Source organism: Panthera tigris, chromosome F3 (assembly GCF_018350195.1).
Source record: "Panthera tigris isolate Pti1 chromosome F3, P.tigris_Pti1_mat1.1, whole genome shotgun sequence".
Classification (NCBI taxonomy): Eukaryota; Metazoa; Chordata; class Mammalia; order Carnivora; family Felidae; genus Panthera; species Panthera tigris.
Window position 1 is genome coordinate 25,084,419 of NC_056678.1, and position 27,758 is coordinate 25,112,176.

General features: G+C 46.9%; 1 protein-coding gene across 1 annotated transcript in view; it reads left to right on the plus strand.

Annotated features, from left to right (window-relative positions):
• NMNAT2 (nicotinamide nucleotide adenylyltransferase 2) overlaps positions 1-23,623 on the plus strand; it is a 169,928-nt gene extending 146,305 nt beyond the window's left edge. Inside the window, exons 7-12 of the mRNA XM_042976027.1 lie at positions 1,050-1,130; positions 2,316-2,360; positions 6,425-6,501; positions 20,805-20,906; positions 21,044-21,111; positions 23,304-23,623. Of these exons, the coding sequence (XP_042831961.1) occupies positions 1,050-1,130; positions 2,316-2,360; positions 6,425-6,501; positions 20,805-20,906; positions 21,044-21,111; positions 23,304-23,406 (476 nt within the window). The 3' untranslated portion in view covers positions 23,407-23,623. The remainder of the gene's footprint in view (positions 1-1,049; positions 1,131-2,315; positions 2,361-6,424; positions 6,502-20,804; positions 20,907-21,043; positions 21,112-23,303) is intronic.
• The last annotated feature ends 4,135 nt before the right edge of the window (positions 23,624-27,758 follow it).

Sequence of the window (27,758 nt, forward strand, 5' to 3'; positions counted from 1 at the left end):
AAGTAAAAGAGCCAGAATTCATATTCAGGACTATCTGATTCCAAGGTCCCTGTTTTTTCTTTTAAAAAAAAAAAATTTTTTTTTTAATGTCTTTATTTATTTCTGAGACAGAGAGAGACAGAGCATGAGCAGGAGAGAGAGAGGGAGACACAGAATCCGAAGCAGGCTCCAGGCTCTGAGCTGTCAGCACAGAGCCCGACGCGGAGCTTGAACTCACGAACCGTGAGATCATGACCTGAGCTGAAGTCAGTTGCTTAACCGACTGAGCCACCCAGGCGCCCCGGTCCCTGTTTTTTCTAATATATACAAATATATATATATTTTACCAGACCAATTGTAAGAGACAGATCCTGGTATTACTTTTCAAGCCTAGAGGCCATAAGCTGTTATGTTATTAGTCTGTTATAAACAGGGTAGTCCACAAAGAGCCAGAATTACTTAGCTCTCATGTGGGGGCTCAGAAAATTTTTTTGGATTACAGCCCAGAGAGATCATCCAAAACCAGATACCCCTCAGCCAAAGTGGGATGTCTGATTATTACAAAGTCTATCTTCATGGGAAGGCATGAAGGCCAAGGCTCATATTAAAAAATGAAAAAAGCCAATAGCCTCTACGCCTTTTAAATGCAGACTACGATCCAATTTATGCAAACATAGCTGCAGAATATATATATATTTTTTTTAATGGAGGAAAGGAAATACTATACCAACATGTCAGTGGTGTTATTTCCAGGGGTGGGGTTATGGGTGTTTTTTATCTTCCTCTTCTTATATTTTCCTCTTCTATATTTTCCAACTTTCAACATGAAATAATAAACATGAGCAGAAAAGAGATTCCAGTCTGTGGTTCAAAATGCCTGTGCCTTGGACTGCGAATGAGAAGGAATGTTTGCTGTCATATTTCTGTTCTTTGTCTCTACCCTCCTGCCTCCCACTGCTCAACCCCTGCCCCCTCCAGTGCAACCCCGGTGTTTAAGTGGCCCAAATGCTGGGCATAAGTTGTGAGTGGTTCTCTCCCTCTGTCCCTGTCTGTCTTGCTCTCTCCTATAGCCAAGATCTTGGGGAAGGTGGGAGAAAGTCTAAGCCGGATCTGCTGTGTCCGCCCACCAGTGGAGCGCTTCACCTTTGTGGGTAAGGGAGCAAAGACCTTTCCCGGTCCCGTCTCTTCTTGGTCCCCTCCCTTCATTCATTCAGCAAACATCCCCCTGCCATGGGGTGACCATTTATAAAGCAGTGATGGAGAGAAAACAGTGGTAAACAGGAATGTCCCCAGGCCTGCAGTGCCAAGCAGTTAGGGGAACCCCAAGGGCGTGACCCACCTGCCCTCGGGCTGCCGGGAGACCTCAGCGGTGATGTGTTCATTTCCCATCTCCCACACAGAATGAGGCTACATGCCGAAGAGTTTTCAGGGGCCCAGAGTCCTCCCTCAGGTCCTCCCAGCTCTGGCAGTGTCAGTGTTCCTGCTGATAGGCTACGAACACACACACTCTTTCCTTAATTTTCTGCTTCTGGCTGTTCCCTCAAGGGCTCAGCAGGGATGAGAATATCTGAAGTCTGTGGGGCTCTTTCAGGGTCCCCCAGTTCAACTCTGCAGAGAGCTAAAGGTCCAGACCTCATTCCTTTGACTCTTTGGGACTGATTTCTGCCATTTCTGAGATGTCCATTTTCTGGCATCTTGAAAAGGAACTAAGAGAGATGGAAGAGGAGGAAAGGAGACAGGGGACCAAGATGGCACCTCTGTTGTTCAGTGCACACCCAGTGAACCCCCATGCAGGCATTGCACACTTAAGAGCACAGGTCAAAGTGTCTGTCTTTCTCGTCTTCCACGGGTGTTTGCTGTATCTGTCATGTGACAAATCTCAACATGCTCAGTTTTGCTTGTTCTTTGAACCAGGTAACCACTAAGGAGAGAGGGTCACCTCCTTGTGAGTCTAAAAGCGGTCTCCCTAGGCTTAGAGGACATTGCTTTCGTGGACTACCTCCCTAAAATACAGAAAGAAACAGAAGGCTCTCAGCATGAGTGTGTGTGTGTTCGTCATTGGCTTCCCAGAGAAGCTGTCTAATTCTTAAAGTCCCAGAGATGTGAACTCCTGCCCTGGACCATGAGGAGATGCTCCCTCTCCATATTAGCCTGGACATCTCTCCATTCACAGATGCCCCCTCCCCTGCCACCCCCGTGCAGGGAGGCGATAACCCCCTACTCCCACCTACTCCATCCCATCCCACATACTCCTGAGTAGGCCCCCAGGCGGACCGTGTGTTGGGTAGCATTAAGTCAGTTCCCTAATGCTTCTCTGTTCCCTCTTTCCTCCCTAGACGAGAATGCCAATCTGGGCACGGTGATGCGGTATGAGGAGATTGGTAAGTGTGGCTGGCAAAGCGGAAACACTTGGAGCTTCCTGCCTCAATTAGGGGCAGAGTGGGGAGGAGAGAGGCTTGAATCCCTGGGGTTCTGTTTGCAATCGGGTCTACTCTCCGAATGATTGTTCCAAGCTTGATCATTCTCTTCCTTATCTCCTATCTGGCCAGTTCCCAGGAGGGAGGACTGAATGGGCTGGTGATTTTCCCTTCAGAGCCTCCTCTCCCTCATCCAAAACATGTGGACCTTACTCTTCAGTGCCAGCCAGAGAGATCATTGTTTTGCCCATGACATTGCATGAGACAGAAGAGCTCCCCTGCCCTTCCTTATCTTCTTCCTTATTTTGTGAGCTTGGAGGACAAGGAGGAGAAGGAGCGGAGAGCCAGAGCAGGTGGACAGTGGCTACACTGAGCTGTCGGATGGGAAGGAGCTGACCCATTGGTGGGAATGAGCCGAGTCCTGTGTAACCCTGGGGAGCGAACCAGAAAACTGAATTCTTTCCAAGGTTCCAGAGTGGGTGAGAGACCCAAGTGTGTGAAGCTGAGGAAAGAACAGACAGATGCCAGGATGGAGCTGGTTTTGTCACAGTACCAGGTGACAGGGAGGGGCCCGTGACAATTGGAATGCTTGGGGCTCTAGCATGATGGGCAGCCTGGTGTCCAGCAGACACACTCGATCTTAAATTCCAGCTGCGAAGATACTCCAGGCCATCCCTTCCTGGTATTCCTGTGTCTAGGGCTGGAGGTCAGGTGTTCCTGCCATGGCCCTGGGAGCCTAAGACTGTGCCTAGAGCATCAGGTTCTCTTCCCGGAGGCCCAGCAGATGTGACATCATTTCCAGGGGCTCCTCGGGGTCACGTCCTCTGATCTGCAGAGCAGTGGCGTACCTGAGTTAACTCCTACTGTTTTGTTAGAACCATTTCTAAGAGTTTCAGGACTTTGACAAACTCGTTGTTAAATGCAGCCAATACTAAAGATTATATTAGGTAATGATTAAATAAACTGTATTAACAACAAAGATGGTGGCTACTCAAACCTCCTCACTTCTGAATTATTTTCTGCATTTTAATGTCCTTTATTTACTGGCACTTCACTGTCTTAAAGTCACACAAATCCCAAACACCCCCTCCGGCAAGGATGAGAGCAAAGTCTTGCACTCCTACTTCCTGCATTTCCACACCTGGCAGGGAACTACCTTCCCGGGGAAGTCTTCCTGAGCGGCCAAGCTCAGAGCAGTCTTTAGACTTTCAACTGTGTTCCATGTATGTTTCTCTAGTTCCTTGTTCCAGAAAGAACTGATGGCGGCAAGCTTCAGTCGTGACCTTGTTCGCTTTCCCAGCACCCAGGGCCAGTGTGTTAGGCCACACCTCTTGGGAGCTCCCCCTACAGCAGAGGCCACGCTGATGGGTGTTTGCACAGTGTGTTGGTGTGGCCAGCACCCTCAAGTTCCTTACCTCACTGTAGCCTTGTCGGGGGCAGGGCTAGCCTCACCCCATCTTACTCTTCTTTCCAAGAAAGAAAAGCTGGGTGGCCACAGCTGTCAGGATAGATTCACGGCCTGGTGTGATACAGGCGGCCATTGCCTCAGCGTGCAGGGAGCTGGAAAGGGCCCCAGGGCCTGGGCTTCACATAGCCAGGATTCCTGGGAAGGGAGGGTGGCGGGACAGTGCTGATTCTGCCTCCTGGCTCTGGATCCCTGGATGAGGATGAGCTGGGGGGCTGAAGGAAGGTGGAGAGGAGAGGAGGTGGAAGGGGAAGGAGGCTGCCTTACCTCCAGACTGCTGTACCAGGAGGCCCTGTGGCTCACGAGCCCCTTTTTGAAATCCCCTTGCACCTCACAAGAAACAAAAAGCCACTTTCTCTTAGCTCAGGTAGCATGTAGGGCTCCATTTCCATGCTCTGCTCCTGGGGGTGCCCCAGACCAAAGGCTTTGTGGGCTGGAAACGCTTACATTCATCTCACGCAATAAACCAGGAGAAATCGCTGCTGCCCCCCAGCGGCCATACGTGGGATCCCAAGCTCTGCTAGGGCCTCTGGTCTGTGACAAATGCGTCTGTTCCGGCCCTGCAAGAACAGGTGGAGGCCCCACTTTTTAACTGTCTGCACATTGGCTTAAAACAAACAAACAAACAAACAAACAAACAAACAAACAAACATTATACTCGGGTGGAAAAGTGAGTTCCTGGCTTTGGAATAGAAAAGAGATTCATTTTCGTGGCTGTAGAGCAGGCCTTCTCAACTGAGGACCATTGACATTTGGAAACAAACAATTCTGTGTGGTGGGGGCTGCCATGTGCATTGTAGGGTGTTTGATGGCATTCCTGCCCTCTGAGCACCAGATCCCAGTAGCACAGCCCTCTCCCCGGTCTTGACATCCAAAAATGTCTCCAGGCATTGCCAAGTTCAGGAGACAAAACTGCCCCCCACTGAGAACCACAGACATGAAGAAAGCCAAGGGCCAGCACTTCCTCTAGATAATGCCACCTAACTGAAATTTTAGGCAATCAGAGTTATAGAGTCTCAGCTTCTTTCTCTTCCAACAGAGGACTGACCTGGAACTTGGTGGTTCCAGGTGGGAAATGGGGAACAATAGGATCCCAGGAATGAGCCCAGTCTTGCTCCTCTCAGCCATACGAAGGCTGGTTCATCTCCACAGATAGGGAGTTGGGTCAGAAATCCCACGGCATAACATGGAAGGAAGGAGACACCAGCGGCTGGGACAACACTTTCCCTAGGACCCCCATGCTGCAAAAACAAAGGCCATAATTGTCAGCACAGCCATCAGTCTGCCCAGAGGCTCTTAGCAGCTTGCCTGCATGGCCTCTGTGGTCAGCCTGTCTATTGTTCACTTACTCAGTACATCCTGAGCACCTACCATGTGCAAGTCATTCTGGCAGGCCCTGGGGACATAAGATAAATTAAGGTCCCTGCACATAAGCAGATGATTGGGCTACAGGTTGACTTGGAGAAGAGAAGAGGAGAGGCTGCAGGAATATTTAGGAGTTAAGACCCCAGTGCTCCCGAGGGCTTCCTGAGGACGAGCTGCATGGTGGGTCAATGAGATACAGGCATTGTCATCAGCTCAGCAGCCTTCCTTTTTTGTACCATCTGGAGACTCCTGCAGTAGGGACAAGTTCACCTTCTGAAAGTCCTTGTCAGGTCCCCGAGCAGACTGTGGGGTCTAAGGCAGGCAGACCTACCAGCCATCTCTCAGTGTCAAGGTCCAGGGAGGCAGTGGTCTGTGGAAGGCTCCAAGCAGGGCTGTCTCACTGTTTCGGACAAGATGCCCACAGCCGTGGCCTCTTGTTGGAGGGCCCAGGATGCCTAGGAACTAAACACTCCACACCGAGGCACTCCCTGGCAGAGGTCTCTCCCTCCCTCAGTGGTTCTGAGAATCTCAGGATTCTTTGCTCCCCATTGCTCAGTGTCAGTAAGTCAGTCAGTTTGCTGCCTGTGTGGATGAGCCTTGCTGGGATAATTCAGAGTGGGCTTTAGGAGGGGAGGCGAACAACAGAGAAGCAGGAAGTGCACCTGGGCCGGGGCAGGGCAGGGCACTCAAGCCCTTTGCTGAGGACGGTGGCCCTGTAAAGAGAGGACATCTGTAATTCAGCCACTGCATGGGTACACTCAGTGTTCCCTCAGACCCCCCATCATGTCGGCATTTGTGATGAAAGACAAACCCTGCATAATGCACAGCAGCAGAGAAGCCAAACTCAATGTTGACACTTGAGTTCGATATGGAGTCCAAAGGGCCCTTCGACCTTAGATAAGGCATATAGCTGGTTCCGTCTCTGTTAGGATGACCAGTCGTCCTGGTTTAGCACAAAAAGACCTGTGTCTCCAGAAACCCTTCAGTACCAGGCAAACCAAGACCCTCCTTGAATGGGTAGTTCCTCCCACAGGGGACAAGAGTGGTCTGTAAATGAGCCCCGGGGGAGTGGCAGGCCAAGGTTTCTGCCTGGAAGAGGCAGGTGTTGGAGCCCCAGGAATTGGTGGCTTCTGTATTTCTCAGGGGAAAGGCTGAGAGTCTCCACTTACCCTTTGCAAACTTTGTTCCCCCTCCTCAGAGCTGAGGATCTTGCTGCTGTGTGGCAGTGACCTGCTGGAGTCCTTCTGCATCCCGGGGCTCTGGAATGAGGCAGATGTGAGTAGCAATGCTACGGCAGCACCACACACAGCTGCCATGGGAAAGGTGGGGAGGGTGCACTGGGTTTCAGCCTCCGGTCTCCCCTCCTCCCTACCGCTTCTCCCCCACCCCCAAACCTGACTGTCCTATCTCCTCTGAGCTCCCAGCAGGACCATCCATTCACATCACTATGGGAGAAAATTCTCACCTACCCCAAAAGCTTTATCTCTGACTGTATTTTTACAGTCACTCTTCCCAGTGCTTGCTCCTATAAAGCCCCTGGGAAGAAAGCAATCATCGAATACCTTCTCCAAGTAGTACTTGCAGCGTAGGTGTGTGGCTGAGGCAGTAGGTGGGGGAGGAAGGGATAAAAAAAGCCTTTACCCCTTTGAGGTTATCGTCTGTTTTGTTTTCCTTTGATTCCTTTTGAAGGGGTAGTAAATACCACGCTAGCATTCCCTCAACAAGAAAAAAGGGAGCAGAAGGGGAGGCGTGAATGGCAAAAGGTCAGTAGGATCCTCCTGGAAATTGACCAGGGGTAGAGGGAAACAGGAAGTTAAACTTGTACCACTTAGAAGCTGAATCAGCATCTTTTGTTGCCAGATCTGATGGTGATGGCCATAAACCAGCTAATTCATAAGTTACTCACCCTTCATACATACATTCATTCTTGCTCTTCCATTAATTCATTCATCGGATAACCTGATCTATTGCTACCTCTCAATTCCAGAGCCCTGTGCAAGCTGGATTCTCAAGGCAGTAATTCCAGACCCAGTGCTTTCTTTATTAACTTGTTGCGTGACCCCATGCCAAGCACTCAACTCTCCGGGCATCAGTGTTTTCCAGTTTTATTGAGATAGAATTGATATGTAACATGGTATTAGTTTAAGATGTATAATGCAATGATTTGAGATATGTGTATATTGCAAAATATTATCACAGCAAGTTTAGTTACAACTCGGTTGTGTTTTTTAAATCTGTAAATCTATAGAATGCTATCTATCACATTCTAACATTTCAAAAAATATGCAGTACAGTCCCTACCCACAAGTGTCAGGTGGCAAGACATATACCTATGAAAATTTTTTTTCAGGATATATATACAGATATATATATCTCTGGAGAAAGAGAGAGGGAACATTCAAGACCAGACTCAAGATTCCAGTTCTATTCCAACACAACTCATGACAAAATCCATTTTGAGCCCCAGTTTTTCCCATCTCTAAAATGGTGTAATAATAATGCCTACCTCATAGCATTTGGGGAAAATTAAATGACAGTGTGTACCTCAAGTGCCTAGCCTAGTGCCTGAAACACAGCTACATGCAACGAACATTCATAAGTGAATTCACCTAAATAGCCTCATAGACATACACATAGATATTCCAGGTGAAGTGCTGTGGGAGGAACGGGAGGGCAGGGAGAGTTTCCCGGAGGTGAATTACACTGTGTGGGCCTTTCATCTCCACCCCTGGACCATTTCTCGGAGGTGAAATTCTAAACCTTCATTCAGTTCTGGATTAAGTGGCTTAATGAACTTTTACTTTCCTCTCTACTTCACAAGGTGCTGTGAAAGTAGACAGTCATGTGGCCCAAGTTATGTACAAGATCTCAGCAGAGCTCTTTCAAGAATCTAGGCACATCCGGGCAGCTGCAGGGGAGTGCATCCCTTGGGGAGGCCTGGGCAGTCCTGGAGGGTGCACTTGGCAACTGCGGGCAGCCTGCAGGGCCGCTTACATGAGCAGAGAATCTCTAGGGCCCCCTCTCTGGGGCAGACCCAGGCTTTGTGGAGCCTGAAACTTACAGCATTTGGGACCCTGGAGGCACAGCCGGTCCCTCTCTGCTCCTCCCAGTTAGATCGCTGATTTCTGGTCCTCTGACTTCTCTCCAAAATGGCTGCTCTTGCGGTTGTCAGATCCGACGTTTGAAGACCGAGAGAAGGAGCCCCAGGTCTCTCCTCTTCCCACTGGGCCCTGGTGCTGAAATGACATGGTGGTTAAGAAAAAAATTGGAGAAACCAACAGCTGTTGATTTACTGGGAATGTGACAGGGAAGGTGGAGCAAGACCCTCATTATTCAGCTGTGCTCCCCCTTGGTTGGTTACTCTGAAGACCCAGAACTCCCAGCCTGGCTACTCCCAGAGGGCACAACAAGGGGCTCAGCAGGAGCCCATATCTATACTGTCCGGGTGGTAAGAATTCCAGTCCACAGCACAGAAAGCAGGGATTTGGGTGCTCAAAGCTCACTCCAGAAGGCTTTCTGGAACTTAGGGCTCTACCTCCCCATCCCCACTCAGCCAAGTCCTCTGTCCCCTAATTTAATCCACAGCCAATCTGTGGGGTCCTTAGAATTATGGCACCTGAGGTAGAGGCCAAAAAAAAAAAAAAAAAAAAAAAATCAAGGAGCTGTTTTCTTACATAACAAGTGTGAATCTCAACCCACAAAAGAGGTGTGCTAGAAATATCACCTTTGATTTATTTAAATCAAATTAAAATTCAAGTCCAAATCTATCCCACAGTGTTGATGGGAAGTTAGTCTCAGTTATTATGTTAATGATTAGTAGAACCTGAAAGGCTTCGGTGGACCCTGAACATGAACATTAGTTCATCAGGTTCCCCGCAGACATCGTCCCTGTCTGGACCTTTGTGGTCACTTGAAGGTGGTAGCATTCTGCAGGGCTCATGGCTGAGTCTGGAAGTCCAGCGCTGGGTCTCACCTGCCAATGATAACCAGGCCCCATTTTCTTCTGAGGTTTTGCCCCTCGGAGGGGGCAGGGAGGAGGGAGTAGCTCCCACAGACCTCTAGCTTCTTTCTAGAAGTGGGGGTATGGTGGGCAGGGAACAGCAGAACCTCTTCTTTCTATTCTACAGGTATCTTTCCTATTTTCTCTCTTCCTCAGGATACCTGGCAAAATCTCTTCAGTGAGTTTAAAGCCACTGACTGCAAAACGTTTTCTGCTCTGCAAATTAGAGAACCAGGTCCAGTAAAGGGTCTGGTCCTCTGCTAGAAGTAGGGTTGTGCTGGGCAGAGGGGGATGTAGGGAGGACACAACTAGTTAATAGCTCAGTGGATTACTCCACTGGCCTTGTTTGAGGATGGTTGGATCTCAGGGTCTAGAAAAGGAAGGTCTTACTTTCAAGACAGGGTACAGGGTGAGTCCCGCTTACTCTACTAGAAAGTTCTGTCATCTGGAGTTCTCCTGGAAGGACTCTATTTTAGGGTTTTCAGTTCCTAACCATGAGAATACCAGGTATGAGGTTTGTGAGACCTGCTTCTATCCCAGATTTCATTCCTTCATTCATTCCTTCATTCATTCAAGCCTTATCAGAACACATTGTTCTTCATTGTCTGGTATCCCAAGTGATACTTGTTGACCACAGACCTCCGTTTAGTGATCATGAGCCCAAACCCTTGAATCTGCCCATGACTGGGAACAGAAGGTGGGGAGGAGAGCCAAGCTCCTTGGGAAGGTTATAGGCCCCGGCTCCACACCCAAGCCTCCCCTATCCTTCAGACGCCTCAGGATTCTGAAGGCAGGAGAGAAGCCACTAGTTCAGACAGGTCTGGGGAGAAAGGAGACTCTCCACCCTGCTGTAAAGAAAGCTCAAAGGGGTCTGTGGAGCAGCTTTGCCCCCAGCCAGGCTGGGAAGAGGCTGATTTGATCTGTCCTGCAGCAGGACTACCAAGGTGTCCTCCAGCCGGGTCACAATTTCTATTCTCTTCTCCACTGAATCCATCTAGTTCTTTCAATCGGGATTCCGGAACCAGTGCTCTCCACCCAGAAATCTAATCACACAGCTAAAGGAACAACCCCACCTCCTAACACATCCCTTGGGCATTTCCTATTAGGCACAAAGATCCATTAGCCCACAGTGAATTCTGACCTCTGACCAATGACACACCCTTCCCCTTACATTCCAGGGGGAGAAGATTCCATACATATTCATCAAGTTTCTCTCCATGGAATACAAAAGAACTGCTTGTGCAGCCTGGCAGTTGGCTTTTTCATTCTTGGTTCCTGAGAGAATTCAAGATCCAGGCTCCTGGGCCAGCCTTGGGGATCAGCACTCATGTTCCATAGCCCCATAGCCCCTGAGCCCATCCCATCCCTGAGTTTTTATTACAGAGCTCGTCTCCCTTAGGGGACCTGATCTTTGCTGTGCCACACCCAGGCACCAGCACCAAAGCAGGTATCCAAGCATGGACCAGGATCTGTGGGAAGTCAAGGCCAAAGGATAGACGGTGACCAGGAAATTTCTGACCAGGAAATTATACTCACTCCCTTCCCCCAAATAAAACCCATTGTCTAGGGCTCTTATGCTGTCAGCTTCTTTGTCCATCATATTATGATGGAAGGCAGTCTGGCAAATTAATTCCAATTTAAGCATTCTTTCCTTCAATCAATCTTGCAGTGAATACTTACGGAGTGCCCAGTACTAATATAAGCATGCTATTTGTCCTTAAGGCACTTGCAGTCTAAAAATACCTTTTTCATTATATCAGTTTTTTATATTACATAAAATAAAATTGTAAAAAGTTTAGAAGAGTTCCTGAACCTCGTAAGCACTCAATAAATGTTGGTTGTTATTCATCTATTGGTTTTAAAATATTCACTGGGTACCTACCAAGTGCCAGACATTGTTCTCGGGCCGAATGAGCAGAGAAAACAAAACAGACAAAGTTCCCCACCATGTGCACTTTACTTTCTCGTGAGGGAGCTACACATAAACACTTCGACTGTTTTTCAGGGATTAGTGCAATCAACCCCTAACACACTCCTGTGAAGGGGAATCTCCATTCACATGTACAGGTGTGAATGCCAGGGCTCACATGGATTGTGACTTGTCGAAGACCACATAGCTGTTAAACAGCAGAGCCCAACTTCACACAAGTCATCAGATCCCTAATCCATAAAAGACAGACAATGAGAAGAATTTTATATATATATATATATATATATATATATACACACACATATATATATATATATATATATATATATATATATATATATATGTGTGTGTGTATATATATATATATATATATATATAATTCCTGGCAGGCTGTAAGAGGGGAGCACCTGGGCTGGGCTTTGAATGAGGGGCAGGATTGTGTTATGTGGGTGGAAAGAGAAAGGGCTTTTCGGTTTGAGAGTAGGCTGTAAAAGATCTAATGGTGGGAACAAGAGCTTCTGGGGAGATGGTTCTGGCTGGTTGAAATAGAAGGTTTATCTTGGTCTTTATTTGAGAAAGCTTTTTGACTTTTCAGCAAATAGGCAAAATCATTAAGTTCAATGATTAAATGTATTAGTTGCTTTTGAATGTTATTTGCATTTTAAATGAGCAACATTTGGGGCGCCTGGGTGGCTCAGTCTGTTAAGCGTCCGACTTCGGCTCAGGTCATGATCTCACAGTTCATGAGTTCGAGCCCCGTGTCGGGCTCTGTGCTGACAGCTCAGAGCCTGGTGCCTGCTTCAGATTCTGTGTCTCCCTCTCTCTCTGCCCCTCCCCTGCTCATGCTCTTTCTGTCTCAAAAATAAATAAAAACATTAAAAAAAATTTTTTTTAATGAGCAACAGTTACTAATTGACCTGAAGGAATGAAAATCTAAAGGTGGAACAGTAGGCACCAGAAGTAGGTTGATAGGAAATTGTTTTTTCTTTTTCTTTCTTTTTGTACTTCTTGAAACCCAGCATTCTAGCCTCTGATTGGCTATACCCTACATTTTTCCAGCCAACGAGTCATGGGCCAACTGCTTCCTACATCCACCAGCTATGGGAAAACAACCAAGGAAAATAAACAGAGGAAGAGCCTGGGGCACTAGCCACTCCAGAAGAAATCCCAGGGCTCCAGGACTAATAGAGCAAAGACAAACATTTGGTCTTTCAGGCTCAGATGGTTTTTATCAGACCTTCCAGCTCCAGCCAGGAAGCCCGATGGACACTTCCACCCCGGGGAATTAGGCCCCCACACTGATAAAAACCAATGCCGAATTTACAGGCTAGGGGTAGGAGGCTTAGCTCGTACCATGGGAGATTCTGGTTCTCATGTGAAAGATAATGTTGGTTTGGAGTTCAAGCTTTTGACTTGAGTCTGGAATCTCTTGCCTTCCCACACCCCCAGTCAAATTGGAAATGGGGATGGGGATAATTTCCTCTGGGAAACCCCTCTGAAGGATCATTCATTTGCCCTTAAGAGAACCATTGTGGAAATGCCTTCCCACTTTCTCAACTCAGAGCATACTAACCTCTGCCCTGATTTCCCTCCAGAGAGGAAGAGAGGCCAGAACAAGGGTGGAGGATTCTTATTTATTTACTTACTTATTTATTTATTTTAATTTACATACAAATTAGTTAGCATGTACTGCAACAATGACTTCAGGAGTAGATTCCTTACTGTCCCTTACCCATTTAGCCCATCGCCCCTCCCACCACCCCTCCAGTAACCCTCACTTTGTTCTCCATATTTATGAGTCTCTTCTGTTTTGTCCCCCTCCTTGTTTTTATATTTTTTTTGTTTCTCTTCCCTTATGTTCATCTGTTTTGTCTCTTAAAGTCCTCATCTGAGTGAAGTCATATGATTTTTGTCTTTCTCTGACTAATTTCACTTAGCATAATACCTTCCGGTTCCATCCACGTAGTTTCAAATGGCAAGATTTCATTCTTTTTGATTGCCGAGTAATACTCCATTGTATATATATACACCACATCTTCTTTATCCATTTATCCATCAGTGGACTTTTGGGCTCTTTCCATACTTTGGCTATTGTTGATAGTGCTGCTATAAACATGGGGGTGCATGTGTCCCTTCGAAACAGCACACCTGTATTCCTTGGATAAATGCCTAGTAGTGCAATTGCTGGATTGTAGGGTAGTTCTATTTTTAGATTTTTGAGGAACCTCCATCCTGTTTTCCAGAGTGGCTGCACCAGCTTGCATTCCCAAAGGGTGGAGGATTCTTTACTGAAATGGGTGGGGCATATTGCAGAAGCTCCTAACCCACCATGTGGCTTCTGCTGGACATCTTTCCTTGCATCTTTTGCAACCCAGTTGGAAGTATACAAAATTCTATACTCCAGAGGGCATTGTAGAGTAATGAATTGAGAATGGCCCATGATAAACTTGGAGGAAAAATAAGAGAATATATTTTCAAACCAAAAAAGTTTCAAGTTGCTAAAATGCAAGTCTTAGAAAATGGATCTAGAAGAGGTTTAATGTGGCAGAAAGAGCCTTTAAAGCAGACCAGAGTGGGTTCAAATCCATGAGTGTCCCATGTTCATCCCTGAACATCCTCATCTGAAGAAGAAACACAAGTGGGCCCAAGTCACCTATGTGCTGTACCTACAGAAGAGAGCACTGTTTGGGGGAGATGGTCAGGATTCTGAACCCTGATTTCAGAATGATACTATAGAGGATCTAACCAGGTAGGCTTGCCTGGGTAAATCAATGTACATTGGATCCTATTGTCAATGGAAGTTAAGCCTTCTGTTTAAAACACTCCAATGGCTTCTGTTTGCAATTGGAATGAAATCCCATCTTTGATCTCTGGTCCTTGTCTGCTTTTCCTACTTCTCTGTGCCTCAGTCATACCTGTTTGTTTTATTTTTGAATAGTTTTTCCCAGCTCAGGGCTGCAGGCTGTGTGCTAACTGGGAGTGCTCCTGCCCCAGGTGTCTCTAAGTCTGGCCCCTTCTTGTCATTTTGGTTTCAGCTTGAAGATCATTTTTGTTTTACATTCAATATTGTACTTAATTCCACCTCATGTTTTATTATTTGCACTTTTGTTTATGGTCTCTCTCTACTGGAAGGTAAGGTGTGTGAGTACACTATACGTGCCTGTCTTATTTGGCAACACCAGGATAGTGCCCCTTTCACCATATACACAGTTTGTTGAATGAAAGAATGAAAGGGCACCTGAATACAGGTTGATTGGAGGAGGTTAGCCCATAAGATAGTTTAAGTTCACCATGAGATACGGCCCAAACTTTTACCAGTTACCCATTAGACATTAACCACTAGAAGATATTAGCCACTCAATAGTAACCTGCCCTTGTCCTTCATAGCAAGGGATATGGTTGAAATAATTAATCCTTTGTTTAATGCCTCCTGCTAGATAGTGATTGATTCAGGAGATGAAGCCATATCTGTCTTGTTCAACACTCTGTCCTTGGTGCCCAGGAAAAGTACTTGGCTAAGAACACAGGGCACCCCCAACTCAAAGCATTCCCCAAATCCAACAGTACAGATCGTGAAATTCAGTCTCCTGGAGAAGTTCACATCCCTTCTAGGAGATCTGCCGCCTGGGTCCTCATGAGTGTTCTCTTTCCCAAGGCCAAGTTGCTTCCTGCCTCAACATGTCTCATATCCTTCCTTCAGATTCCCCACATTTGGGGAAGCAGAGTCTGCCTCCTCCCACTTCCTCTCTCCATCCCCACCCCTGCTTCTCCTGGGGAACCTTTGACCAGAGGATGAAAAGATATAATCAAAAAGCTGTGTCCAAGAGCAGGAAGTTGAAACAGGATGAATGTCACAGACCCCCACCTCAGACATGACAGACCAGAGCTACACTGAGAGGGCCACTCCATGCCGGGGGTAGGGGGAGATTGTACCCTGATCCTGCTAACTGTGCTGTGGCAGTATGGGATCACATTGGTCACCATCGGGAAAGGGACTTGCCAACCAAGACAGCTCTGCTACCCTGGCTACTCACCCACATCCCCACCCCCAAGGCAAGACCTGCAGAGAATTCTTCATGAACACACAGGAGACATTGGTCACATCCTGCTGGAATAACAGCTCCATTCCAGGGGCCTGAGCACACTCCTGCAGGCTTCTTGGGCAGGGAGAGCCTGAGCAAACTTGTTTCCTGGGTCAGATGTCAGCCCCAACCACCCCCACTCCCTAGGGCACAGGGTGACCTCCTCATTTTTGCCGGAATCCTCAGAGGTGCTTGTCTCACGAATATCTCATTTTGGCCTCCTCCCAAACCAGGCCAGAGAACTAGCAGTTTAGGCAACTGCTCATGTGATTTACAGCAACAATTTCCCAAAGGTTGGTGCACATCAGAAGGATTAGGGAGCTTTGTGAAGAGAGGGGCTACAGCCCATCCTAGACATGTTATATCAAAATCCCTGGGGTAAGAGCTGCGGGATCTGCTTTTGTTGTGAGTTTTAAAGCTCCCCCAGGTGATTCTACTGACCAATCAGATCAAGTCTAGGAGTCTGCAAAAGTAAGCTCACCCTTACTTATCATAGGATGTGAGAGTCTATCTTTCACATAACTTCTTTGGGGCTCCAGAACTCCCATTAAGTAACATGGGCTCCTTGCCGGATCCCGAGACAGGGAGACCTTATCGGTTAATGCCTCAGAGATGGCTGCCAGACAAGACTCTGCAGGAATCTACTTATTCAACAGCATTTATTAAGCATGTTTGAGGTGCCAGATTCTTTTCCCTTGGGACAGTGATGACTAAAACACACAAAATTCCCTGCCCTCACGGAGGCTACCTTTATAGGAGAGAAAGAGACAAAAATAAGGTTAAACAACAACAACTGTGTGTGTGTATCTGTGTGTGTGTGTGTGTGTGTGTGTGTGTGTGTGTGTGTGTGTATGATGTTAGATGGACACAAAGGCTAAGGAGGGGTGTGAAACCTAGGAAGGTGTAGGGACTGTGAAGGTGTGGGTTGCATGTGGGTCTGTGTACATAGCGTGGTCTTGAAATGGTGTGGTCTCATTGAGAAGGTGATATTTAAGTGAAGAGTTTTGAGTCAAGGAGCAGCATGATCTATTTTAATACTTTTAGTCTGGCTGTTGGGAATAGACTGAAAAAGGGAAGAGAAAAACAAGGAGACCCGAGCAATCCAGGTGAGAGGCTATGGGGATGAATTAGTTTTCTGTTGCTGCAGGTTGGTGGCTTAAAACCACACACGTTGATGTTCTTACCCTTCTGGAAGCCAGAGGTTCGAATAGGTTTCACTGAGCCAAACCCAAGTTGTTGGTAAGGTCACATTCCCTCCAGAAGCTCCAGGGGAGAATCTGTCCTTGCCTTCTCCAGCTTCTTGAGCTGCATTGGTTGTCTTCCTTGGCTCATGACCCCTTCTTTCCATCCTCAAGACCAACAATGGAAAATCTTCAAATCTTCTGCTCTCTCTTTGCATCATCTCTCTTCTGTGTTAAATTTCCCTCTGCCTCCCTCTTGTAAGGACACTTGTTATTGCCATTAGACAGCTCACCTAGGTTATGTACGATAATTTCAAGATCCTTAGCTTAATCACATTTGCATATATGTTGCTTTATAAGATAAAATTCACAGCTTCCAGAGATTAGGACCTGGTTATCTTTGGGGGCCATTATTTAACCTACCAAAGGAGGCTTGGGCCAGGATATACTTGATGGAAATGGTGAAAAATAAGCAGATTCTTGGATTTGTTTTGAAGATGGAATTGATTTGGTTACCTTTTAAAAAAAAAGGTTTTTTAACATTTATTTATTTTTGAGAGACAGAGAGAGACAGAGCATGAGCAAGGAGGGGGCAGAGAGAAAGGGAGACACAGAATAGGAGGCTCCAGGCTTTGAGCTGTCAGCACAGAGCCCAATGCAGGGCTTGAACTCATGGACCACGAGATCATGACCTGAGCCAAAGTCGGACGCTCAACTGACTGAGCCACCCAGGTGCCCCTGATTTGATTACCTTTTAGATGGAACGTGGGATGTGAGAGAAAGACAGCCATCAAGGAAAATGCCAAGGCTTTGGCTTGAGCAATTGTGAGAAGAGAGTTTCTATTTCCTGAAATGAAAAAAATATAGGAAATGCATTTTGGGGGGGTATGAAGATTGATTGACTTATTGATGTCAGAGGGTTCAGGGGCCTGTGGACATTTTAGATTTGAGATGCCCCATCTAAATAGGCATATTGAAAGGGCTGCTGGATATATGAGTTTGAAGGTCAGGAGAGAAGTCTGTGCTGGAGGTATTAATTTGGGAGCCTTCAGTCTTTAAAGCTGTGAAACTGAGTGAAATCATTAAGAGTGTAAGTATAGATAGGAAAAAAGAGAGAGAGAAAGGTCCAAGGACTGAGGCCTGGGGGGACTCCAATGGGTCAAGGTACGTGATATGAGAAAGAACCAGCACAGGGAGACCCAAAATTGCAGCTGCTGAGGTAGGAGGCAACTGGCAGAGGGTGGTCTCCTTGTCTCCTGGTCTCCTGGAGAGAGAGAGGCCAGGTGAAGACAGGAGGCAGGGATTGGGGGTGGCATGGGAAGGACAGCTAAGTCCCTGCACAAGATGGATACCTATGGGACTGAGGGTACACTTCACCAACTCTAGCGTGTGACAGCTCTCCCACCCCCAAATGCACACCCACACAAACACGCTCTAGACCCAGTGCCCTAGGGTCTGGCCAAAGTTGCAGAAAAGCTCTGCAGTCTCTGACCCAAACCTCTGCAGATATGCGGCTTGGATGTGGTTAAGCTGTGTCTTGTCCTGTAGACCCTGTCTCCCTTGCCCCGTCTGGGATCCCCAGGGGGCAGGCCTGCCACCTGTTTCTGGAAAAAGAATATATCTCAAGCAGCAAGGTCTCCATCTGCTTGCCACCCACTGAGCCACCTGGCACTGTTACTGATTGAGTGCTCAGATCATTAGTTCCTGAGTGGGAAGCAGCAGCTGCACTAATGTCACCCATAGGGTGATCCCCCGTGAGGCCCGACTCCACTCTGAACCACTCCGAACGAAAGGTTTCATGCTTTTAATGAGAATGCTCACTTAAAACAGCCCCATTATTTCATGCATCATATATGGAACACCTACCAAGTTCTCAGAATCAAATTGAAGGTATTACACCATGTACACCAGGTATCTTGAAGCAACTACATAGCCAGGCAGTTGAGGAAGGTCCATGTACATGTACACCAACTTGGATGGATTCCCCTCTTCCCCTCCCCCACCTCCCTTCCCCTCTCTCTTTCCCCTCCTGTCCTCTCCTCTTCTCCCTTCTTTTTTCTCTCTCTCTCTCTACACTACCACTTCCCCGGAGTTTTTTGTTTTTTTAATTTTTTTTTAACGTTTATTTATTTTTGGGACAGAGAGAGACAGAGCATGAACGGGGGAGGGGCAGAGAGAGAGGGAGACACAGAATCGGAAGCAGGCTCCAGGCTCTGAGCCATCAGCCCAGAGCCCGACGCGGGGCTCGAACCCACGGACCGCAAGATCGTGACCTGAGCCGAAGTCGGACACTTAACCGACTGAGCCACCCAGGCGCCCCTCCCTGAAGTTTTAAGTGGAACTTAGACCACCAGTCCTCAGGCTGGTTGCGTATTGGAATCACCTGAGAAGTTAAAAAAAAAACCTGTTGATGCCTGGGTCCCATTCCCAGAGATCCTGACTTAACTGATCTTGGGTGTGAGCTGGGCTTCAACAATGTTAAAAGCTCTTCAGGTAATTCAAATTTGCAGCCACATTTGAGAGCCAGTGCCTTGGGTTACCTACTGAGTAGTTGGGTCTACCTCCAACTCCTTGCCCGGCCTCTCCCTAACGTTCTGGTTTATAGGACAAACGCGTGGTGCCAGTTTGCCCAATCTGAACACTACCGGGAGATGCAGCATGCTGTGTAAGGCTGTGTTATCTTCCAAATGGCCCGACCCAATGGGGGCTCTGATGCTGTATAGGTAGCTTCCAAGTTCTCTCCACAGCCTCCCTCTCAGGGTACCTTCCACCAGCTTTTTGTCTCAGCAACATCAGAGTTCCAGCCGTGACTATAGCTCCAGGTGTAAGCAGTGGAGAAGTAGGGTAAAGGTGGATGGAAATACCCAAGGACACGTGTGCACATGCACGGGCGTGCACGTGCATACTCAACCATAATCAATAAATTAGACTTAGAAGTAGAATTCTGCTTATACAGAAATTGTCTGATAGAGAAGTGGCCACAGTGCTCCATTATGTCTGTTTTTGTGGCACTTATTAGGAGGAAGACCTGGGTCCCTTGCCACCAGAGCAGGTCTTACTCAATGAGCTGCACTGCTTAAAAGCAACCTGTCTCCCCCTCCCTTCTTTCCCCATCTGGGATCCTTAACTGGCAAGATCTAAACAGTAATATGCCTGGGCTAGACCCAAGTCTATTAAATGCCGTAACTTTCAGGCTTTTTGAAAATAAAAATTTGCATGAGTTTCCAGAAAGCAACTTGGTAATATGTCTCAAGAGCTTGAAATATGTTTGTGAGATATGTTCATCTATATCATGCATCATAAATATGTTCATATATATCAGTTTTTATGCTTTAATCTAATTATTTTACTTCTTATCTTAAGACAATTAAGAAGGGTAGAAAGATTTATATATAAAGATCTTCAACAAAGTGTTATGTATACTTATAAAAAATCAGACATAACTGTACACATTTTATAATACCAGATTGGTTTAATGTCATGTATAGCATAGTGCAGATAATGAAGTATACAGACTGTTAAAACTTAATGTTTTCAAATAATTTTTAACAATGTGAAAAATGCTCACGATATAATGCTAAATGAAAAGTATAGGAAAATGATTAATTTTTTCAATTTAATCCAGTTGTAGATATATACACTTATTTGTAAAGAAGGAAACACTGGGCAGAAATACACTATGTTAAGAGTAGTTATCTGGATTGTGTGATTGTGGCTGATTTTTACCCCCTGAATTTCCCAAGCTTATACTGTGTCTGTAACCAGAAAAAAACATTTTTTTTTTTAATGAAAAGGTTTCATTTCTCATTATGGCAGCAAGCATTTATCAGAGGCTGATCTCAGAAGTGACCCCATAATAATCTTCCTATCACTGCCTGTGGGCACACAGGCATTCCAAGCCCTTCCGTGCTCTTCACCACCCTTAAGCCCCCAGCAGCTTTGACATGGGTGAGCGAGGGAGCATTCCAGCCTTCTGAGTAGTCTGGCTGGGAGCTGGGGTGCACTTGCTGGGCAGCGGGACCTGTGGCCTATGAGGGTGTCTACCACGTACGGACTATGTGTCCTTCCTATTACTCTTCAGTATAAAGAACTCAGCAGGAGCCTCAGGAATTGGAGAGGTCTTGCCCAGACATGCAGGAGTACATTTATTCATTCAGTCTGGAGGTATTTATTTAGCATCTTCTGTGTGCCAGGTGAAGTTCCCACTCGTCCCACGAACACTGTTACAGGTTGTTACTTGAAGCAGCTGACTCGTAGAGTTGAGAAGGCAAGCTGAAGACTAAAGCTTGCGGTTCCACATGAAAGATCATTCCACCTGCTAAGGAGTTCCTTAGTAGGCGCTGGAGTCATGGTCTCATCAAAGGATGCTTTCTCTGTTTTTTCAGATGGAGGTGATTGTGGGGGACTTTGGGATTGTGGTGGTGCCCCGGGACGCAGCTGACACAGATCGGATCATGAATCACTCCTCAATACTCCGCAAATACAAAGTGAGTCCTTCATCTCCTGGCTGCTGTAGCTCTGTGGCGTGTTCCTTCTCTGAGAGGCCTGGGGTCTGGAGGAATGAGGGCACCCACGGAGTGTAGTGTGAGGGACTGGCAACCTGCTTTCTCTGCTCTATCCCCAGAACAACATCATGGTGGTGAAGGATGACATCAACCATCCTATGTCTGTTGTCAGCTCAACCAAGAGCAGGTACGCTTGGCAAACAGCCAGAGGGAACTTGGTCAAATGGGCTCACAAGTTTTATACAACTTTCCTCAGTTCAAGCTGACCCTTACATTTGCTGACACCCTGCTGCCTGGTATTCAGCCTTCTTTGGGGACTTCATGTATTTGTCCCCAGTCATTTACTTAAAAAAATTTTTTTTAACATTTATTTGTTTTTGAGAGACACAGAGAGAGACAGAGTGCAAGATGGAGAAGGGCAGAGAGAGAGAGAGAGAGAGAGAGAGAGAGGGAGACACAAAATCCGAAGCAGGCTCCAGGCTCTGAGCTGTCAGCAAAGAGAGGGAACCAGGGCTCAAACTCATGAACCTTGAGATCATGACCTGAGCTGAAGTCGGATGCTTAACGGACTGAGCCACCCAGGTGCCCCTCCCTCCAGTCATTTACTTTTTTAACATTTTTTTTTTAATTTATTTTTGAGACAGAGAGAGACAGAGCATGAACAGGGGAGGGGCAGAGAGAGAGGGAGACACAGAATCCGAAACAGGCTCCAGGCTCTGAGCTGTCAGCCCAGAGCCCGATGCGGGGCTCAAACTCATGGACCGCGAGATCGTGACCTGAGCTGAAGTCGGACGCCCAACCGACTGAGCCACCCAGGCGCCCCTCCAGTCATTTACTTTTAAAGGGGAGCAGGTCCTTGACTAGTTTTAGCTGGTTTGTGGGAGGAAGGGGATGGTTTTAATTTGAGACTCTTTAGTGTGAGGTAGTTATGAAGTACTGTATTAATAAGAGTATAGGCTAAGCTGCGATAACAAAAAGAGCCAAAATAGTCACAGTTTAAGAAAATGTTTATTTCCCTCTTACTGAAGTCAAAAGAAACTGACCTCTGACCTCTTCGATGTGAAGCCCCTATCTGTGGGTCCACAGCTGCTGCCATGACTGCTGGAAAGGGCAGGAACTTGGTCTTTAAAAAGGTGACTCAGAGTTGTGCAGATCACTTTCCCCTGCATCCCACTGGCTCAGCCTCAGTCACACGGCTATACCTCCCTTCAAGGGAACCAGGGAAAGAGACAGTATGTGCTCATGTGTAAATACTTAAAGAGTAGCATCAAATTGAGAGGTGAGAGCTGAAACCCAATGGCAATGGCCAATGAGGGGAGAGGAGAAGGATTTGGCTCCAAACATGGCTGCACAATAAAATTACCCCTCAAACTTACACGAGCACACAAATTCCTGTGTCCCATTCAATCCCACTGAATCGGAATTTATGGTGGATGGGCCTAGGAATTTGCTTCCTGGGTGATTCTGATCAAGTTGGGGTTAGCATTTGGAAACCACAGATACAGACCACTTTTTCAAGAAGTTCCCTGTGAACTGTTCAGGGAGCCACTCAGGGAACCTGGCTTGCCTGCAAGATCAGGACAGTATATGCATTGAAAAGGCAACGAGCCAGCCTCTGAAGAGGTCTCACAGGGCAGGGCTCAGATGCCTTTTAGAATCTCGATATCTGGAGGAGTATGTGCATTTTTTCCAAATAGCTCCTTGGGGCCTGACATTCCCAAGACCATCATATGAGTAGAGAATGGAAGCAGCCAGACCAAGTCTGGAGCACAGCTGTGAAGAAACCAAAGTGTATCACCAGAACGCTTTCGTACCTGGTACTGCCTTCCTCCACAGCCTCCAGGGCTTGTGAGAAGGGGCTCAGAAGAGGTCATCTTCTTCTCTGTCAGGGCTCCAGTAGGAAGGAAAGGAGTGGTCAATCAGGAGATTCATTTTCATGAATGCAGAAAAACACAAAGGAGTGAAATAAGAATAGCTAACACACTGAAATACCTACTGTGTGTTTGGACTATTCTAAAGGCTTTGCATAACGATGCATTCAATCCTTTTATTTTTTTCAAAACCTTTTGATAACTGAAGGAGATAGGCCCAAACATTACCCTCATTTTACAGGGGAGAAAACTGAAGGACAGGCTTAATTAACTTGCTTCAGGCCCCTCAGTTAGGAAATGGCAGAGCCAGGGTGAAATGGAGTCACCGGGGTGTGGGAGGGATCCTGGGACAAGCAAGCTCTCCCCCCCATAGGGAAGCCATTTATGGAGCCCAGCAGAGGCAGACACCGGGATGTGGGGTAAACCCTTCCTCTGATGGAGAAGGGGCAGGCCAGTCCTCCTGCCTTGCAGGGAGGGTGTCCTCTGACGACCGTCTCTTCTCATCCAGGCTGGCCCTGCAGCACGGGGACGGCCATGTCGTGGATTACCTGTCCCAGCCGGTCATCGACTACATTCTCAAGAGCCAGCTGTACATCAATGCCTCGGGCTAGCAGCCACACGGCGCTGGGCTCCACTCTCCCCTCGTCCTCCGCCAACATACTGGCCCCTCCAGTCTCTGTCAGCCCCCCGTTTTCCTCTCTGTTGCTCCGTCTCCTCATCCTGACTGTTCTCCCCACTTGCTGACTCAACCCTCCACGGTGTGGGGGCCTGCAGAGAACCACGGCACACCCTATTCAGCAGTCATCTTTGGACAGACTTTCCTCTAGTCTCCGGGTCGGGGGTGGGTGAGGGAATAGGGTGGGAGGTGGGGGGAGTGCAGTCCTTAGAGATGTGCTGGTATCTGTCTCCCAGCATGCTCTAGAGAGCGGCTCCGGGCCCGTCCTCCCAGCATGCTCTGGGGAGGCGGCTCTGGCTCTCGCCTTCCCAGCATGCCCTTTACCATGAAGGGCTATTTTTCTTTCTTTTTTTCTTCCTGCTCTTGTTTTTTTGGTGTGGTTTTTTGTTTGTTTGTTTGTTTGTTTGTTTTGGTTTGGTTTTTGGTTTTTGGGGTTTTTTTTTTTTGTTTTGTTTTGTTGTTCACTCCTCATAGAATTTGGATGAAATCCGTTTGCGTGGTTCTTTATGTTTGTAGTCTCAATGCATTCCTGTGGGGTTAACCTCCCTTTTGATCGGACACTGTAACCAGCCTCAGCGCTCAGTATGTGGGTGAGGGCCACACCCGGTAAAGGAGGCCAGGCCGCCTCCACTTTCCCAACACTCCCTCCCCCACTCACCCACTCACACCCTCCACACCCATACACCTACACACAGCAACAGTCTAGGGTCGGGACTGAGGCTTCCAGGTTCTGAAACCTGGGAGGCATATCTGGGAATAGTAGGGTTTCTCAGAAGAGTTTGAGTCTGTTTCCTTTGTTTTAGAAGATCATTTTCCTGATGCTCTGGGCCTGTGATCACACGGAGCCAGTCTATCGTCATATCCTGGTGGCATTTGTACAGTTTCTCATTTGGACTGTGACTGATGGCACAGTGGGTTCCCTGCCAGCCCAGCATTTCCAAGGAAGCTTCAGGTCACCACCTAAGCCCTTGGAGGTCATAGCTAGCTACATCCCTGCCTCCAAAAAGAATCACATATTCAAAGCCAAATCCTACCAATGCAGTCATTTCTGAAATAAAACATGCTAGGAATTCACTCAACCCTAGAGATCTTTGCTAATTGGAATTATTTTTTGCCTGTTTGGCTGGGAGATGTTTTTGTCGTGCTAGAAGTCCAGGATGGCCAAGGAGAGAGCAACTTGTTGCCCTGATGGAATTGATGGCTCTCACCTACTCTCGCTGTGCTGACATAGCTGGTGCCTGAGGTCAGTTTCTTCTGGAGACACACTACTTCGGCCTTGTTTCTTGAGCTACTCATATCTCCTGCAGAGCCCAGAAACCACACTCATCTCCTGAGGAAACGTGTCTGGCAGGGGAATGGGTTCACAGAACAGAGGTCATGGCGGGGAGGGCATCAAGAACCACTAAATTGTTTCATTCTTTTTCTAACTTCTTACCTTGTCTGCTGCTCCTGGAAACAGTTCTGACAGACTGTTCTAGTTGTTCAGGTCTCATTCAGGCCCTGTTTCGAGAGCCAAAAGAAAATTATTCTCTTATGCTCTGTGTCTCTCATCTAGTCTCTGGCTCTGGGGTTTCTGGTTGTCTTCATGGAATGGGTCTCCAAGGAGCTGGATAATTTTATCAAAATCTAGTGCCAGTTATGGTCCGGGAGGGGTGAGCTGACATCAGGGACACCATTCTTCAGCACACATTTCACATCTGTGACATTCTTCAATGGCCTCCAGGAAAAGGAACAGGATTCAACAGAAGAGCATGTTACAGCATCATCTAGGAGGGTGTTATTCCTCTTGGATTATGAAAATAATCTCCAGAGGAGGGAATGAAGATTCTAATCCTGGGTTTCGGTGTTTGGTTAAGGCTCATGAAATCATAAATGGAAAAAAAACCCCACAACTTCAGAGATTAGTTAATTCAACATTCTCCTTTAAAAGATGAGGGAGCAGAGATCCACTGGATTAAATGGCTGGCCCAAGGTTACACAGCAAGTGTAGAGCCTGGCAAAAGGATATTGTTTCCCTGACCCTTAGGTCATCCCACCCCATTCTCTCTGTCCCTCTAGTTCCCCCATGATATTGACCAGGTAGCATGTGGTTTCTACACTTTTCAGCCTTTATCTGGCATCTTTCTTTTAAATTATGTCTCACCCAGGTGCTCCTATATAGGGCATTGTATATGGCAGTCCTGAGGGAAGGGAGGAAGGCCATAGCTAGGTTTCCCTTAGAAATCAAGAGATCTCAACAACTTAGAGGAAATCCCAAAAAGTGACCCACTGAATCCAAGAAAGGATTGTTTTATGGAAGGCTAAGAAAGACCTGGAATGTTCAAGATGATACTAGAGAGAGAGACACAGAAGAAGCTTTTTCTGGGCAAAACGGTCCTAATCCAGGAAAAGAAAACAGGGAACTGAATTCCCTAGGGCAACATGGCATTTTTTTTAAGGATGTGGAGTTTCTCTATGGTTAGAGTTTATTATGAGGATCTACATAAGCACATCTGAGAAAACCCAGACGTCATTTTTCTCTTTGGTGCACCCCGTTACTCTGCTGGGCTCTGTGATCAAGTCCCATTTGGTCCACAGCCCATGATAGGGAACTGGGCTGGCTGTGTATACTCTATGTGGGGATAGGCAGGGAAACAACAGGGGCAATAAAGATGTCTGGAATGAAATGGGGCAGATCTTATCTTGGTGGATCACAGGGATTGTATTAAAATAGCTTTTCTTTAATATAAGGAAATGTGAATTTCCTTTTGGGTAGAATTGTCCATTCTCCAACCTGCCCCATTCTTCATTTGCTAGGGGGAGGTCAGAGCCCCTATCTCAGTCCAGGGCAGGACATTGTGCCTGTGATGCTGCAAAGGCTGGCACTAGAATGACTCAGAGTTTGAAGTAGTGCCCCGGGTGCCACAAGGATGACCTCTAGGCCCTGACTTCCCCCTCTGGGGTCCCACTTCTTCCTACAAAGGCCAACTCAAGGCTGGCATGGCTCAGAGATTTTGAGAAACGCATGGGGTACAATGATCATGTTAACAGAGAGGTCAGGAGCCTAGGCATTTCCTGCCTATCGATGAAAAACATCCCTCTTGCTCTTCTGAAAGTGGCTGAACAGGCAGGAGGGAAACCCTTTGTGCCAGTGACTCTCACCTCAAGGAGTGGCCCTCTGGGGGGTTCTGTGCTGCTACCTGGTACCTCATTTGCCACCCCCAACCCCAGGCAGTCTCTGGGGCCTTCTTGCTTTCATTTTCCTTGAATGTACATAAGAACAGGGGAGGAAAGTCTCTTACTGAAGTGCCTGAAACCCAGAGCTAGAGCTTCTAGAGACGCTATCTATTCTTCCATCTCCACTTGACCAACTTTCCCCAGCGTTCTCTGGTCTCATGCTTCAGCTTCTCAGAAAGAAGAACTTGCTGTTCTAATTAAGTAGAAAGTGAGACTTACTAATCAAACTGCAGCAAAAGGCAGAGGATTACGAGGAGACATGACTTGTATTTTAACAGCCCAAATCTACTCTCCCCGACTGATAGAAACACACACTTTAGGGGACTAAGAGAGAGAAGCATGTTATTATATTCCATTCATCAAAAGAGTAATGCAAAAATAAATCCGTAGAATATGAAAAGCTCAGGATCTCTCCCAAGGCTACTGCAGGAAGGCCGACAGGTGAGATGGGGAGGATGGAAACAGGGACTGATTTTGTAGCTCTTCCACTTAGGATACCCGAGGAATAGCACTGTGGTCCGATTCATCCAGTCTGCACCTTCCTATAGCTGCCCAGTGAACTGAATTCTTCACGTGGTTTCTTTGTCGTGTAAGTTTGGGGTGTCCTATTAGCTTGTTCCAGTTACTTAGGAATGAGTTACACTCTTTCCCTTCAGTCTAGCCCAGGGCCAGAACTCAGTTTGATCCAAACGGTCTCAAGGATTGGCGCGGGGAGGGGGAAGCTTTTTTTCTGAGTCACTTTTGGTCGCTGAGTCTGCCGTTTTGAGAGTAAGATTTGCTTTATGAAAATCAATTCATTAATAAAAACTACATTAAAGTTGCGACACCATTTCACAGTGAAATATTTTGAGTAAAATTTTGTTGCTAGAATAGTCACGGACAAAAGTTTTATCAGCGAAATGTTTCAATTACGTTAATAAATAAGACAACGATACTCGTATTGTGTCTTTGTCCAGAATCTTCTCTGTAAGCTGCAGAATTAATCACTTTTTTGTCATAGTCTTACTTGACAGGAGCCAACAGTTGCAAAAATGTTCTTAGAGCAGAGATTTTCTGCCCGGTTTAGCTGAT